This window comes from Leopardus geoffroyi, chromosome D2, assembly GCF_018350155.1.
Source record: "Leopardus geoffroyi isolate Oge1 chromosome D2, O.geoffroyi_Oge1_pat1.0, whole genome shotgun sequence".
Lineage (NCBI taxonomy): Eukaryota > Metazoa > Chordata > Mammalia > Carnivora > Felidae > Leopardus > Leopardus geoffroyi.
This window is the reverse complement of record NC_059334.1, coordinates 45,343,023-45,358,625: the sequence shown is the minus strand read 5'-3', so window position 1 is coordinate 45,358,625 and position 15,603 is coordinate 45,343,023. Positions and strand designations below refer to the sequence as shown.

The window sequence follows — 15,603 nt, the reverse complement described above, 5'->3', positions numbered from 1 at the left end:
GTGTGCAAGGCTCTGGGTGTCCTTTTGGTACTGCACCCTGTGGTTTCTGGGACAGTGGGTCTGAAGGGGTGGAGACTCAAGTCAGATGAACAAGATCTCCGGCAGGATGGAGAACATGGCCATTTCCTGGGACTAGAGCTGGGCCAGTGCCCCCCGCTGGAGGAGTGTGGCTTTTGTAGCTATTATGAAGTTCCTATGTCACCCCTGAATGGGGCTTCTCCTTCTTCGGATCCCCCCCAAATACCCACACCAAGTTCCACAAACAGGATCGCTCCTCCATGGGGGCACTGGCTCCCTGTCCCCTCTGCCAAGCACTGACTGCCCACCTCAGTGCCTCCCTGCCCGCGCCCACCCTCCACCCCCAGAACCACAGCAGAGCTCTGCTGCCCTGAGAAGACACTGCCTCCCTGTCCCCCGGTGGGTAGCAGTCCCAGCTCCCTGGCCCATCCATCACCTTCCAGTGACAGCCTGGAACCTCAGCCTGCCCCCTCGTGCCCACACCAGCAGCACAGGATCTCAGCCTCAGCCCTACCCCATCAGGCAGGGCTTGCCTTTGCCCTCCCACATCTCACAGTCCACCCTGAGCCTCAGGGCCTTCAGACTCGCTGGAGAGAGGGTCTGAGACTCGCAGCTCAGCCAGACTCGCTGGAGAGTCCTTTGACAAGTGTTGCCTGAATGCTTACTGTGTTCTAGACACTGGTACAGGTGCTGGGAACACAACAGTGGTTAAAACAAAGACAGATTCTCCCAAGCAGATCTAGCTTACCGCCTCTCTGGACTTGAGTGTTCCTGGCTAGGCAGTAGAGCTACTCAGACAATCTCCAGTGATCTGTGACATCCCCAGCAAGTTGTTCCCTGACCACAGACACTCCAGAACATGTGGACCATTTGCCCACGTGAGCATGAGGAATAAAATGTCAAACAGGTAGGCAGAGCCGCTGTGGCTGAATGGGTAGGGGCCCGGCCAGGTGAGGGAGGAAACCAGTAGGAGATCCCCAGCAGGCCCAGGAAAGGGGGTAGAGATGAGGCTGCTACCTGGGGCCTGGGATGAAGGGGGTACTGGAGCCCAGTTACCAGCCTAGCCTAGCCCTGAGCCCCAATGGCAGGGCAGCTGAAGCCACCAGTCTGTCCACCTATCTATGTGCTGGCCTGTCACCTGCCCTCTCCATGCTAGGAGTGCTCTCTCCCCAAAGCAGCTGCCCCCTTCCGTGGAGATGGTCCAGGCTGGGGAGCACCTTGAGCCCACCCTCCCCAGGGAAGGGCTTAGGAAGGCACTATACTCTGTTCACCAGCCTGCCTACCCAGCAAACTTGGCCTTTCCTTCTTGGCTCAAAACACCCACCACTTGCCCATGTTTCACACTCACAACAGGTTGGCGAGCTCAGGTAGACAACAGCTATGGCCAAAACCAAGGGCCTGTGGCCGGCAGTATCCAGTTGGAGCCAGTCCCAGCCCCAAGTCTGCGGATGGGACATGCTCTGCTCTCTGAGAGCCTCAGGGAGGACAGCAGAGGGATGCGCACACCCTCCTCAGAGTGTGCCCCGCCCCTGTGGGTGCCAGGCTGTGTGGGCAGTGCACACTCACCCGGGAGATAGTGAGCGGCATGTTGAAGTCCTTGCCCCCCTGGAGACGGAAGCCCCAGGGCCCAGGCCCGGTCAGGGTCACGCTGTAAGACATGCTGGTGCTGACAGCGGCAGCCTCTGTGAACAAGAGAAGAGAAGAATGAGAGGGCCCTCACGCACCCACCTCCCCAGCCTATACCTGGGCCCCTACCCCCGACCCCCAGCCTTGCCTGCTCCGTCCCTTGCTGCCTGGCCAGGCTGTGTGGAGCTCCTGAGAGGCTCCTAAGAATAGCTGGGAACGAATGCCATCGACACTGATATCTGCCCTCTGCTGCGCCCATAAATGGACTGTAACCCTACACTCTGCCCGCCCGCAGCCTCCCACCGTGACTCACACGGCTAATATTGCCCCTGGGGAGGGGTGTCCAGCACCCAGCACCCCCCAAGGGGCAGGATGGGGGACTGGCCAGGTTAGTGATAATGCTCTCTCCTCCTTGCTCCCTCTGCCCTTTAGAGAGCCCAGATGTGTGTTCTCTCGGCCCAGCTCAACCCACCCGTTTGCCCAGAAGCCTGGGGCTTTGCAATTTGTGTCTTTCTGCCCTGTGCTCCCTGGTGAGGACTCTGAGGTTGAAGCTTACCCAGTAGAAAGCCTGGGACCAAGCTGAGCCTCCAGCTGGTCTGGACAGAGCTTCTGTTCAGGAGACTGGCAATTGGTCCAGGGTTGTCCAGCCGTAAAAATGATCAAATAATAACTGTGTCTATGGTCATGGCTGAGCTCAGCTCCAGGTCCCTCATGCCATTATCCCCTCAGATTCTGAGAGGCTGCCACCTTGGCCTGCAGGAACCAGGGTTCAGAGAGGTTAAGTGCCTTCTCCAAGGTCACACAGGGAGTGGACCCAGGCCATGCTGGAGCACCTGAATGGTGCTCATTTCTATTGAGCTTGTGCCAGATAATGGGTTCCTCGTGGCCGCAGGCACCTTCCGATTCCCAGGCCAGGCATGGGGGCGAAGGGCACAGGGTCTTGGCACAGGGTCTGAAAGCAGGTCTGAGGCAGGCCCACACCCTCCAGACCCTCTAGGGGCCCAGAGGTTATTCCTGGCTCTCCTGTCTCATTTGTGCTCTGGAAAACTTGACAGCAGCATGGAAAGCTCCAGCTGCCAATGTCGCACGCCAGGCCCCCATGCCCTTTGCACTGGAATGGCAGTGGGTAGGGAGGAGGGGAGGAGATGCCATTTGCTCAGCTGCTGGGATGTGGGGCCAGAAGGCATAAGGAGGGGGAAGTGCGTGCGGTGTGTGTCTAGCTTGTAACCCAGAGACAGTGTGTTCTGGGTGGGGACCTGGGGGCCTAGGCCCCTTGGGACTCCAGCCAGTGTGTTCTTTGGGCCAAGATACCTCCAGAAGCCCTTCCTCAGAAGACACTTCAGGCCCTGTGTGGTCTGGAGATAGATCAAGGCCCAAACTGGCTCTGATTGGAGAAACTGAGGCTCAGGGAAGGTGAAGGTGACAGGGCTGGCAGTTCTTTGGCCCTCTGGGAAGGCTCTAGCCTTGGCTAGGCCCTGAAGACTCAGAGTGGGCCTGGGGTGTGACATATTCCCAGTTGCCATCACCCCACCTCATGGCCTGTCACATACAACATGCATGGTAGCATCCCCACATCACAGGGACATTTGGTAACTTGCCCAAGTTCACAAGAATATCAAGTGGAAGACGCCAAAGAAGGACCTGTATTCTTTCCCCCATTACACCACCTCTTCTGCTGGGTATCAGACAGCCCAGGCTGCCCCCCTGCCCAGGCCTGGCCTGGGAAGCCAGGAAGTCCAAGAAGCTCATGGCCAGCACCCCACCCTCCCCATACCATCCCCTACCTCACTCCCAGGCCCCCTCCCATCCATCCCCACCTCCAGGTTTACCCCCTTTCCTAGGAGGGGTCTGTCCTGCCAAGCTGGAAAGGACCCGGCAGCAAGGTATGACCAGTGTGGGGAAAGAAAGAAGCCCACCCTGTAGCGGGAGGGGAAGCCCCGGGCTAGGCAGTACCTGGAGCTGCAGGCTCTTTCTCTGGACTCTGGCACCCACACTGCCTGATGCTGCCTCTGGGGAAAGGGAGGGGTGATGGGAAGCATGCTCTTAAAGGGGAAGGCCAGCCTCCCTCCGTCTGCCTCCCCTGGGAGACCCAGCCAGAGAGGAGCTGGTGCCCACAGGCTGGGCATGAACCCCCTCCTGATAACAGCAGCTCACTGGGGAGTGGGGGTGGGGACAAGCCTGGTCTTTGTCCCTCCTCCATTCTTCCCCTCACAGTTTGAGGTGGAGGCTTCAGGAGTGAGAGTTGCAAGGTGGGGGACAGAGGGAGGGGAGAAAGAGATGCTGCGGGCATCAGAGGCCAGGCCCTGGGTCTCTCTCCCATCGCGACACCAACAGGTGAAGACCATGCTTCTCTGCTTTTTATTTTCCTATACGCTGTCAGAGCGATACAGCCCTGGGATGATCTTAGGTCACTGATTTGAGACACGCCACAGGTGCAGTGTGTGCACACGTGTGTTTGGTGGGCATGCAGACATGTGCAGGTAGAAGAGTGTGCCCGAAAATGTATGTGTGCACAAGAGGGTGGGCCATGGCAGAAATAGCACTGGGGAAGCAGGAAGGGGATAGCGGTGAAGAACAGATTCCGGCGCATGAAAGTCTGTGCTCGGCTTCAACTGCTGGCCGCGGGAGATGCAGTGCTGGCCTGCCCACGTCAGTGAAATGCCCAGCCCGGGTGCAGCGGCAGCTCGCAATTAGCTGGCGTGTCCCACGGAGCCATCGCCATTGTCATCGCCTGGACAATCACAGCACACAGCATTTGAGGAGAGGCAGATGACTCCGGGAAGCAGGAGGGCCTGGGCTGAGCCTGGGGTGCAGGCTGTTGAGATGAGAAGTGGGTGCCGAGCACATGGCAGGGCAGGTGTTTTGGGGTGTGGGGCCCCGAATCCAGCACAGCCTGGGTGACAGGGCCACTTCCAAAGCCTGAAGGCTCATGGGGTGATCTTGGGTCTGTGTGTATGAGGGGGAGGTGAGGGAGCTGGCTGTGTCCCAGAAGAAAAGGTGAGCCAATGGGCACCCTACATCCTGGGGTCCTGGCTGGGGAGCAGCCCTTTGGTCTGAAAGCAAACAGCACACATATGTTTAGCTCCAGGAGTGTCCCACTGGGAGCATTCTCCCAGTGACCCTCCATGTTTAGGGTCACCAAGCAGTGAAGTGCGGTCACATGGAGAAGCCAGGTTGTGTCCTGGCTGGGGGATGGGCCTTCTCCGAGGCCACATTGTGGCCTGGAGGATGGAGCCTGCAATATCTAAGGCCACCAGCAAGACCTCCCCCCCGGGGCCGTCCCCTAGGCTCTCAGACTCCTGCAGTCAGTCAGAACTGAGCTCCCCTCACCCCCACCGTCCAGTTGTCCTCTTCCTCTACTCCCTCTGGGGGGCCTGCGTATCCTCTCGCTCTGCGGCCGCAGTCGCCTCATTTCTTGCCTGTCTTACAGCACCAGCTTCCTCCGGGCTTCTCCCTGCCCTCTCATTACATTCCAGCTGTCCTTCTCCAGCCGCTGCAGGGAACCCAACCACCCCGCAAGGTCAACCGAGCCTACCTCAAAGCCCTAGCTAAGTCCTCCAAGGACTCCCTGCTCCCCCCAGGGTCAAGGCTAGAGACCCCTCAGGTCAGTATCTGATTGGGCCTCCCCACAGTTCCTACCACCTCTTGCCCTTCTTTTCTCCTCTTCTCTCCCCACCACTAGCTCCCGGAGTCCCTCTGGCTGCTCCTGGGTCACAGAGCAACATTCTGTTCCAGGACACGCCAAGCTCCCCAGTGGCCCCACTGTGTTCACACAGGCTCTTTTCTTGGCCTGGACTGCTCAACATCACCCCCATCCTGCCTGGCAACCCTTGCTTCACCTCCACCTTTCCTGGGGAGGCCTCGGGGACTTGCCTCTGCTTTCAGCACCCTGTGTGCTGATACCTCGATGGCAGTGCTTATCACACGTGTTAGGTGATGGCTGATATGCTGTCCCTCCCTGCCCAGTGCCCTAGCCCGGCCCAGTATTCCCTCCAGGACATTCCCTCCACTGCCTTTCCTCACTGCTTGTCTCCGTCCTGGCCTCTGTGGCTGTTCACAGTGCCCAGGGTCAGGGCTGGGGGGTGAGTCGTCCCTGGAGCTGGAGCATCGAGGGAGCTGTGCTCCTGGGAGAGGCAGGGATTCCGCAACTGCAGGGGGCAGCCCAGGGCTCCCCCTCTCTGGGACACCCAGGGGGCAGCCTTGGGGACATAAGGCAGGACATGGTCTTAGGCTTGCTAGGGAAGCCCAAGAGATCCCAAGAGCTGGGGGTGTTGCACCAGTGTGAACAGAGGGGCTGGGTAGAGAGCTGTCAGCTGAGGGGGAAGGGTAGCCTTCGGGGCCTGTGCACACGGCATTTCCAGCGTTCCAGAATATGGCCTTCTCTAATCGCCATCGACATTCCGTTCCATAGGCACTTGGGCTGACAGCTGGCCTTCTTTTAATAGCCACAAGTATTCTGGGTGACATCCTAATCTCAGGGCATTCATAGCGAGCACATAACAGCTTACAACACCCACCCCCCAGGTACATCCAGCCTCCAGTCACGCAGACAGCGTGGTCACACACAGTTTAGAGCAGACAGGTTGGGGCATACTCAGTCCTATGCCCTGTGGTGTCACAGAGACAGAGAATATGTGCTGGGCACATGGTCACACACATGCACAAGTTACACTCCACTGACTCACTGCACACCACATACCACATACTGTCACGGTCACACATACTTACACACACAAGCTATACAATCATCACAGCACTGTAGAGCTACCACCACCTGCCATGCATGTGCATAGTCAGGGTCACGCAATCACAGACACTCTCAGGTACAGTCACAGACCACATTCAGGCATGCTCGGAGCATCTTGGAGTCACAGAGACCCCCAGGCACCCCAGGCAGGCAAGGGAAATCTGGGTGGAGAGGGAGTGATTCCCAGAGGGCATTGGGCCCGCCCACAAGAACAGCTCCCCTTTCCGGGCCACTCCCTGGGCTACTTGCCCCCTGTCCCCACCCCCTTATAGACTGGCAGGTGCCAGGCCCAATCACCTGCCCAGGCGTCTCTGCTTCCCGTCCCTGGGGCCTGACAGGGGCCTTGGCTTCCATGTCCTCCAGGCCCTGACTGCAGGGGAACCGTCCACTCACTTGCTGCGCAGCCCCCCACACAGCTGCCGCCTCCGTGTCCATCCAGCCCTGGGGAAGGTGAGAGAGTCACTCTGAGGTGAGAGGGACATTCCAGAGTCTTGCTCTTGCCCTCTTCCCCAGCCAAGTGTCTCTCCGTCGTCCACACAGATATTCACTGAGGCAGGGTCTGTGATACTATAGGCTTGCTGGTCACCAAATCCCTGCAAATTCTGAGTGCATGTGTTCGTGTGTGTGTGTGTGTGTGTGTGTGCACTTGTGTGCCTTCTTAAGCATGTGGGATGGGTCTGTCTTCACTCTTTGATGTCGTGCACTACAGTGGTTCAAGACAGGGACCGCTGGCAGCTCCTCCCTCAGCCCCTTAACAGAGACCTCCAGGGATGGAAGCAGTGGCAAAAGGTCAGTGGCGATTCTTGGTGAGGCCCATGGTGGGCCCTGTAGTTACAGTGATGGAGAAGCCCAGGTGTGTCTGGGAGACAGGAGCCCACAGCACAGAAGGCTCTCCTGGGGAGAGCTAGCTCCTGCCTGTCTCTTGGGAGGCCCCTCTAGGGCCACAAATGCCTGTCTTTTCAAGCTGTGGCTCTAAGCTCCTGGAATAATGCCAGCATGGAAGAGAGATGGTCTAGAGCTGGAAGATGCATGTTCAGTCCTGGTCCTGCTCCTGGGTGACCTTGGGCCAATGCATTGCCTCACCAGGGTCCCTGCCTGTCAGGGGCGGATGGTGCAAGGGAAAGCCATGGAACAGTTGTGAAGGGCTCTTCCTGACCGCATCCCAGGGTCCTGAGGGTCCCTGAGTCTCAGAGGCAGCCTTGCCCAGAGGCCTGAGGCTGGCCTGGTTGAGGAAAGGAGGGCAAGGTGCTAGCCAGCAAGGGCCCAGCATTCTTACCACCTCGCTCTCTGAGCCTAGGGATGCCTGGCGTCTCCGTCCAGAGATCCAGCTGAGGTCCGAGGCCTGGCTGCTCAGTGTGGAGCGGTGGGTAGAGCGGTAGCTGGCGTAGGGGCCAGTGCGCTGGCCCGACACGCCCAGCAGCACCCCCAGGCAGGGCAGGTGCTGGGCAATGGCCATTCTGCAAGAACAACACATCTGGTTAGGAGATGGGGGTGGACCAACAGACTGATACAGGGCTAATGGGATTGGAGAGAAAGCCACTGGGGAAATGGGGGAGTTTCACACATTGTAGTTATGAGGACAGACAATTGATAGGGTGATGGCGATGGACAAAAAGACACTGGCAGTCAGAGGAGGTGATGAGGAAGGACAGACAGATGCTGGGGTGAAAGAGACTGACAGGCTCATAGTGTTGGGGATGGACAGACACTGAGGCCATGGGCATGGAGGGAGAGGCTTTGGGTAGCAGGTTCAGCAAGGTGCTTGGTTTCAGCTCTCACGTGGCTGGCCCAAGGCACATCTCTTCCAATGGGGACCAGGGACGCTCCTCTGAGCCTGCAGCTGGCCTCAGCAGGGTGGGGAGTTACTGACACCACCAGGCAAAAGAAAGCACTGAAGGCCTCCTCATGCAAGAGGCCAGCTGTGCCGGGATTCCATCAGCAGAGAAGGCTCTGGGCCAGAACCAGTCCCAGGCCTCTGCTAGGGCCCTTGAACTCTCCCAACTGTGGTCTCTCTAGGACATTGCTCTCTGGGGGCTTCTCTTTCTAGCGGGTATCACTGCTTATTGGCCATCTTGGCTGCTTTTGGGCCCTGGCTCCAAAAATTCCATAGTCAGGATTGGACACTGCCCAGGGAGCTCTGATGTCCCTCCAAGCTGAGCCCCCTGGGAAACTGGGGCAGTGGGTGGGGGGGGGGGTGCACAGCAGCTCCAGACCCCACCTAGTGTCACTGGCTGCTCCCAGCTGCTAGAGCTCCCCACATATACGAGAGATAGGAAAGATGGCTGGCCTCTGCCCCCATTCACCGCTTCAGGCCCTCTGTGCCCATGACGGTGGGTCTGGAGACCTGGGGCTGGGTCCCGGAGGAGGGCCGCACCTGTACTTGGGGTGGGTGATGGCATAAATGATGGGGTTGTGGATGGCAGAGGCCTTGGCGATGACAGCTGGCACCGAGTTCATGTAGGGTGTCAGCACATGCGCGTACCTAGGACAGAGAAGCAGTGGTCCCCCTGCCAGCTGGACCTCCTAGAGCCTCCACAGCCCACCTTCCCACTCAGGAACCTTCTTCCTCTAGGCCAGGCCCTGCAGGGCACAGCCCAACCTGGCCCAAACCAGCACAGCCAAGTCAGCCCCCCAGGAGGGACTGCCATGCAGGGAGCGTTCTGACCGGAGGTGAGCGGGAACCAGGGGAGCAGTTGAGGGAGGGCGGCTGAGAGGAAGATGTGCCAGGTTGGGAGGTTCCGCCAGGTCCACTATAGCTTGGAGCCTGTGCTGCTGGCAATAAGCCCTCCCCACCCCCAGTGACTCTGGCCCTCCGCCCATCTCCTCCCCCACCCCACCCAACCCTGAGACCCACTGCTTCCCTGGCTGCCTTAGAGTGATTTCACCAGAGAGCTTTAGGGAGGACCAGGCCATTCCTGCACAAGGAGGTCTCGTACCCAAACAAGTCCCAGGATTAATAAGTATCACTGTCTCAAAGTGCTTCTGCATTCTGGCCTATGTCCATGCTGCTGTGGACATCAAGGTCCCCAGACTCTAGCCACAAAGGACGAGCAGGCAGGGGGTGAGTGGCTCTCCTGGCTGTGTGTCCACAGGTGAAGAGGGAGCCAGAAACTCAGGGAGAGCCAAGTGTTCCCGTGGGATCTGGCAGGACCTGGTAGCCCTTGTAGGCCCTCAGGTCAAATCCACTGTGGTCCAAAGCTCCCCGCACCCCTAACCTGGTATGTGTTCCAGTGCCTCCAGGAGCGGGTGGGCCCATCTCCTGCAGGGAACCTTACAGCCCGGGGAGAATGAACAAAGTTCTGAGGACTGACTTCGGTTGTGGGGATGGCTGGCTTGGGCTTAGACTGAGGAGGGTCCCCTTACCCTCCTCCCTCCCCTCTCCGGCCCCTGCCCCAGCCCCTTGGGCACTGCTCACCCAGCAAAGGCCATCAGGGCCACAATGGAGTAGGGGGCCCAGGAGAGCACGAAGAGAAGGATGACCAGCAGCTCGATCTTGGCCATTTTCCACTCTCTCTGTAGCCGCTGCCGTTGCCGGGGGGACCTACCACCACCCTCGCAGGCCCTGAAGGTCTGGAGAGCCCTAGGACAGGTGCAAAGTCCGAGTCTGACCCCACTCTGGATGCAGTGAGTGCCATGATCATGGCCGCTGTGGGGGAGGCTGCCTGGACCTACCTGGTCATTCCCTCCAATGCAGGAAGCCCTGACTCCCAAAAAGTTCTCCACCACATCCAGCCTAAGCTGACTCCTTGTGGTTCCCCCTGTGATGTCTTCTCTACCCCCACAGACCTCCTGACCAAGCCTAAAGGTCCCCTCCTCAGAAGTCTCCATCTTCTGAGACTCCTCTAAGCACCCAGGTTGCTCTCATCTCTAGACATCCCATCTACTACGCACGTGTGCTCAGCTTGTCCTTGCCCACCTGGAGCTGGGAATGTCCTGGGTGGGTGCACATGTGAGCCTGGGGGCAGGGTAGGGGCACCCTGGAAAGGGGTATGGCTACCCTCCCATCCAGCCCCTCCTCGCACCCAGCTCTTACTGGCCTGTCTCCCGGATGGCCCTGAAGATGAAGATGTAGCAGTAGACGATGACCAGCAGGGGCAAGAAGAACACAAAGCAGAAGAGCAGCATGGTGTAGGCTCGAACTGATGGCGTGAAGCTCATGTAGTCCCAGGAGCAGGAGGTCAGCAGCCCCTCTGGTACGTAGGCGCCTGGAATCCGGGGTGGGGGGCAGGTGCTCAGCCTTCAGGGTAGTGTGATTCAGGCTCCTCCTCCAGCAGGGGCTCTGGAGGTGGGGTCTGGGATCCCTGAACACTGGTCCCAAGCCCCGCCCTTCCCAGTTCAGTACGGAAAGCAGGGCACCTGGAGGGGAGCTTTCCAAGCCAGTTCTAGCAGGCAAAGCCCACTGCTGCCCATTTTTGCCAGTTTGGAACAGAGACCTCACCATAGCCCCAGGGTCTCACTCCACCAGATTTGGCCAGGTGCTCGATCCTGCCACAGAAAGGTGGGTGCCTTCCTGCTAACTCTCCTACCCGCTCAAGCCCCACACCCCAACGCCTGCGTGTCTGACTCTGCAACTCAGCATTGGATACACCTGTCACTTCCCACCACCCAAAAGCCATGTGGTCTTCCCCTGTACTGGGAGAGGGGAATCCAGGTCATGCTCTGATTGCTGATGGCACATCAGTTTTCCCTGCTGCTAGTCGTGTGCCCTGAATATCCATCTGCCTTGAGCCTCAAGCACTCCCTTGGCCCCACCTGCCAGCTGGCCACCCCGAGTCTACCAACCCGCCCCTTGAACATGCCCTTCCCAGCTTATCTTCCCCTCTCCCGATTCCCCCAGTCCACTTACTCCAGCCAAAGAAGGGTGGCAGACTCCAGGCTAGGGCGTAGAGCCAGACGCCCAGCAGGACAAGCGCCGCCCGCCTCTTGGACACCACCCCGATGGTAGCCAGTGGGTGCGTGATCACCAGGTAGCGGTCCAGAGCAATGGCCATCAGGGTGATCATGGAGGTGATGCCAAAGAGAGCCCCACAGAAGGCATAGAACTCGCAGCCTGTGGGCACAGCTCCCTGACCTCAGATCTTGGCAGGAGCCCATGAGGTACCCCAGGGGAGGGAGCGTCTGAGGATGTCGCATACTCAGCTCCTGCCTTCTCTCCAGAAAAGCAGCCCTGAGCCCCTCTCCAGCCTGGCTACTTGCCACATCTGGCCCAGAAGCTGAGTTTTCCCTCTTGCTCACTCATGGGATTGAGGGCAGCCACCCATTCTCTGCCCAGGAAGAGCAGATCACCTCCTTGTCCAAGGCCACCCTCCACTGTGGGCATGGCCTGCCACAACCCTCCTCCTCCCTCCAGCATAAGGGAACCCTGAACGTCTACCTGCCTCCCCGAAGAGCCACCGCTTATGGAGGCTGCTGGCGAAGAAGACAGGGGCCTGGGTGAAGGACATGAAAAAGTCACTGACCGCGAGGTTGATAATGAACATGTTGGCAGGTGTCCTGAGTCCTCTGCTCCTGTGGAGGGTCAGAAGCTGTCAGGAGGTGCCTCTGCTGGGGAACTTCCCTGAACTACATGTGCACACACACATGCGTGCCCACGCACACATGTGCACATGTACAGTCACCAGCCACTGGGCCACAATCCGTCTTGCTGCCTAGCCAGCACCAGCCAGACAGCTCTGGAGCCTGACAGTGTGGACTAAGAAGTGAGGTCCCCTGAAAGACAGCAACTCTTGCCCTGTATGGAGAGCAATACCACTCCCAGAGTGTCGTGCAGCCCAGCAGAAGCAGGAGCTAGCTCTAGGGCTCATCTGTTTCCTCCTCTCTCCCTCTGGAACCCTCTGCATGACCCACACTCTCTCCTTGGACACACCCCTCACTCCTCTGAACCCCTCCAGGCCAAGTTCTCCCAAGTGCTCCTCCCGCGGAGCTTCTCACATCTTCCTCCTCAAGTGCCCCTCCTTGTCCCCCTCATTTCAGTATTTCTGCATTCTTCACCCTCGGGGATGGCTCAGGCTGTGCCCTACAGGTCAGGCACTTTCACAGACTTCTCTCCCATAATTATCCATCTTTGCATCTATCCCCTCCCTCTTTTCCAGATGGGAACACGGAGGTTCCCACCCAGGAAGTGTCTTCCTCCAGATAACAAGGCTCAGTAAGTGGCACTGCCAGGATTCAAACACTTATTTGATGGGCACTGCACAGGCGTAGATTTACTTAACCATCACATTGACTCCGTGAAGTCAATCACAACTCCATTTTGCCAACAAGAAAAACGGACTCCCAGAGGATAAGTGACTTGTTCAAAGTCGGTTCAGCTAATAGGTAGTAGGGTCAGAATTCACTTCTTCACCTCCCGTCTCACCATTCAGCCCAAGAATGGGGCAAGTGGGGAAAGAAGCTGGGGGTGGTTTCCAAGGGTGGCTGCTGAGAGTCTTGAGGATTAAGGGTCCTGTTGCCTGGGCTGCTCTTTGAGGCAGAGGAAGGATACCCACTGGGGCAGGTGACATTGAGGTAAGCTGAGAGCAGGGTAGAATGGACAGAGGCTCGGGTATTGTAGGGACATTTGTCTTACAGAAACTATGCCTGGGGCCCATTAGCATGTTCCACTCAAGTTGCCCTGGACTACTCTTTGGCCCCTTCCCTGAGCTGGAAGATGGAGGCCTGCCCTGAGACCACTGAGGGCTTGGCCGTGGTGTCCCCACCCAGGCTCAACGGAGCCCTGGCAGAACTGGCACTAGAATTCCTGCCCTGTCTTTGCATGGCCAGCTGCCCTCAGTGCCCATGCCCACCAACCACGTACCTGCAGAAGGTATAGATGACCATCAGATTGCCCAGAATCCCCGTGAGCCCCACCAGCAGGATCACTGTGCCCAGGGTGTAGTGGGCATGGTCCGGAACATCAACTGTGGGGAAAGGGATCCAGGCAGCAGCCTGAGCCCTGGCTGCCTGCGGAGAGACAGAGAAATAAGAGCATCACGTTATCCTGTCATCTTCAAATAACCCCAAGAAAGAAGGGTTAGGGTTCCCATAGGGTGGGTAGGGAGACTGAGGCTCAGAGTGGCACAGCCACTTGCCACACTACTAGGAAGCGGCTGAACCAGAGTGGAAATTCAGATCTCTCTGAAGTCAAGCTCAAGCTCCTATACCATGACACAGAGGCACAAGGATTCTAGGATCATCTGTTGGAGGCTGGTCGGACAGACAGACACATGTCCGACAAGGAGGAACATGGCTGGAGTAAGTCTACCTTTCCTTGGGGAGAAGGCAGAGCCATCCCCTGGGTGGCTTTTTCTCCACTATATGGCCCTGACCCAAGCACTCAAGATGGTCCGCAATGGTATTCTAGGCCCTGTAGACTCTGGGGTGGTGGGGTTGGGTAGAGCCCCTCTCCTCAAGACCCCCAGCCTCAAAGACTGCCACAGTATAATGGAATGGGGCTGAGTTTGACGCCTGGCATGGGAGAGAGGAAAGGAATTTCCCTTTAAAAAGAAAGCTTACGGGGCACTTGGCTTGCTCAGTCAGAATAGCATATGACTCTTGATCCCGGAGTCATGAGTTTGATGTTGGGTGTAGAGATTAATTAAATAAATAAACTAAAAAAAAAAAAAAAATAGAACACTTAAGTCTCCCAGGGTCACTGCAGGGAGGTCATGACCCCATAGGCCAGTACAAAGGACTTTAAAGACCCTTCTGCCCTAGCTCCTTTCCTGGGAAGGAGGACAAGTTAGTCTCTGCCTTGCCTCCTATAGCTACAGAGCCTTTCCATCCTATCCAGGATATAGGCCTGCATCCCAGGGTCCTAAGGTCCAGCCCTCTCCAGTTAAAAGTGGGTTTGGGGGCTATGGTCCTGGGGCCCTGGCAGGATCTTGGACGCAACAGAAGGCACCTAACACCTCACTCTGAGCTGGACAAATCCAGAGACCTAGGGTATGCCTTCCTCTCTGGAAGGCTTCATGGGACATCCAACCACCCTCAGAAAAGAATGGATGCAGCCAAGGACAGATCTGGGCCATTCCAGCCCCTTGTCCTTTAGGGCTGGCCTTTCTGTTCCTCGAATGCACTCCACAGGGAAAGACATTCCCCACACTGTCTTCCTTGTCCTCTTTGTGGGATAGACTCAGAGAGGTCCAGTAACATGCCCAAGGTCCCACAGTAGAGCTCAGGCCATTTCTATCTCCCTGTCAAAGCCCCTGTGTGTTCCCAACATGGAGGCCAGGGTGAGGGGAGGGGAGGCTCTGTGTGTGCACACGCTGGCCTCTGGCTTACCGTGGGACTGATGGGTAGAGGTTGGTCCAGGCTGGAAGTGCTGCTCCGGTAGCCGTCCCACCTGCTGGGTGAAGCTGGGGTGGCCACACAGCTGGGCTCCTGGGTTCTGGGCCCTGAAGGAGGGTTCATCCTGAAGTAGGGCCGTCCTTTCTCAAGCCCACAGAGAAATCAAGGGCACAAGGTGCTCAGGATATTAGCTGTGCCCCGTCTCCCAAACTTCCTCCTTCCTTAGCATCCCTGCTTGATCGGTTGGCTGCCTGTTCCTGCATCCAGCATGGACCGAGCCTGGAGCTGCTCTTCGAGCTGATGACTGCTGTGTCCAGTGAAGCACAAAGGAACGAGTGTCACAGCTATGGCGACTCACAGCCACGGGGTCTGTCCCCACCTTTAAGTAGCGGAGCGGGGAGTGCACATGCCCAGTTGCTCAGTCCTGCGGGCTCCCTGAGATACAGGTCCCTGGGTATCTGTCCACAGAAGGTTTGATGATGATAGTATACATGTGTGAAAGTGTGTGTGTGTGTGTGTGTATGTGTGTGTGCGCGCACGTGCATGAGTATGAGAGTGTGTGTCAGTGTGAATGTGTGTGTATATGTGTATTTCAGGGGAGACTGTTGTGCTTGGCCTCCTGGACATTGGACAGGAGCCTTTGTCCTCCCCTCTGACAAGGCTCTCTCTCTTCCCCGAGCTCATCAAGAACAGCGTCCGCTCCCTCAATGATGCCCGGGGTTACCCAGTGGCGCCCAGCTTCACCCTTTCCATGGGGTGCCCTGCCCTCAGGTTCAGCCCGCATGAGTCCATCACATCTTCACATCCACCCCCCTCCCAGAACCAAGGCTGGTCACCCACTCCACAGATGAAGAAGCTGAGGATGTGCCAGGATATCACACAATCAGGGTGAGATCACATCACAAGGCATTTTGTTTATTTCTTGCCTTTGATAATAAATTTTT

At 57.8% G+C, this 15,603-nt stretch overlaps 2 protein-coding genes and 2 long non-coding RNA genes across 12 annotated transcripts in view; 2 read left to right on the top strand and 2 right to left on the bottom strand.

Moving 5' to 3' along the window:
* LDB3 (LIM domain binding 3) overlaps positions 1–2,355 on the bottom strand; it is a 64,361-nt gene extending 62,006 nt beyond the window's left edge. For 6 of the 9 annotated variants that reach the window (XM_045437906.1, XM_045437911.1, XM_045437908.1 and 3 more), the window contains exons 1-2: positions 1,793–1,920; positions 1,585–1,700 (exon numbers count right to left, since the gene is read on the bottom strand). In XM_045437906.1, coding sequence (XP_045293862.1) covers positions 1,585–1,677 — 93 coding nt within the window. In that variant the 5' untranslated portion in view covers positions 1,678–1,700; positions 1,793–1,920. Of the gene's footprint in view, positions 1–1,584; positions 1,701–1,792; positions 1,921–2,200 lie in introns of those variants that run through there. The other 3 variants (XM_045437914.1, XM_045437915.1, XM_045437907.1) reach the window with 2 other exon arrangements.
* LOC123576708 overlaps positions 1–6,191 on the top strand; it is a 25,094-nt gene extending 18,903 nt beyond the window's left edge. Inside the window, exon 3 of the long non-coding RNA XR_006701552.1 lies at positions 6,179–6,191. This is a non-coding gene — a long non-coding RNA (uncharacterized LOC123576708). The remainder of the gene's footprint in view (positions 1–6,178) is intronic.
* OPN4 (opsin 4) lies at positions 3,984–15,603 on the bottom strand. The gene is made up of 10 exons (XM_045437916.1): positions 14,654–15,603; positions 13,188–13,333; positions 11,766–11,899; positions 11,238–11,441; positions 10,425–10,596; positions 9,807–9,971; positions 8,766–8,873; positions 7,668–7,848; positions 6,689–6,832; positions 3,984–4,375 (listed from the first exon to the last, which is right to left on the bottom strand). Exons 1-10 carry the CDS (start codon positions 14,780–14,782, stop codon positions 4,295–4,297), a joined length of 1,464 nt encoding a protein of 487 aa, XP_045293872.1. The 5' UTR covers positions 14,783–15,603; the 3' UTR covers positions 3,984–4,294.
* On the top strand, positions 6,734–13,161 carry LOC123576707. Its single transcript, XR_006701551.1, has 4 exons — positions 6,734–6,860; positions 9,911–10,015; positions 10,418–10,584; positions 12,484–13,161. It is a non-coding gene; the product is annotated as an uncharacterized LOC123576707 (long non-coding RNA).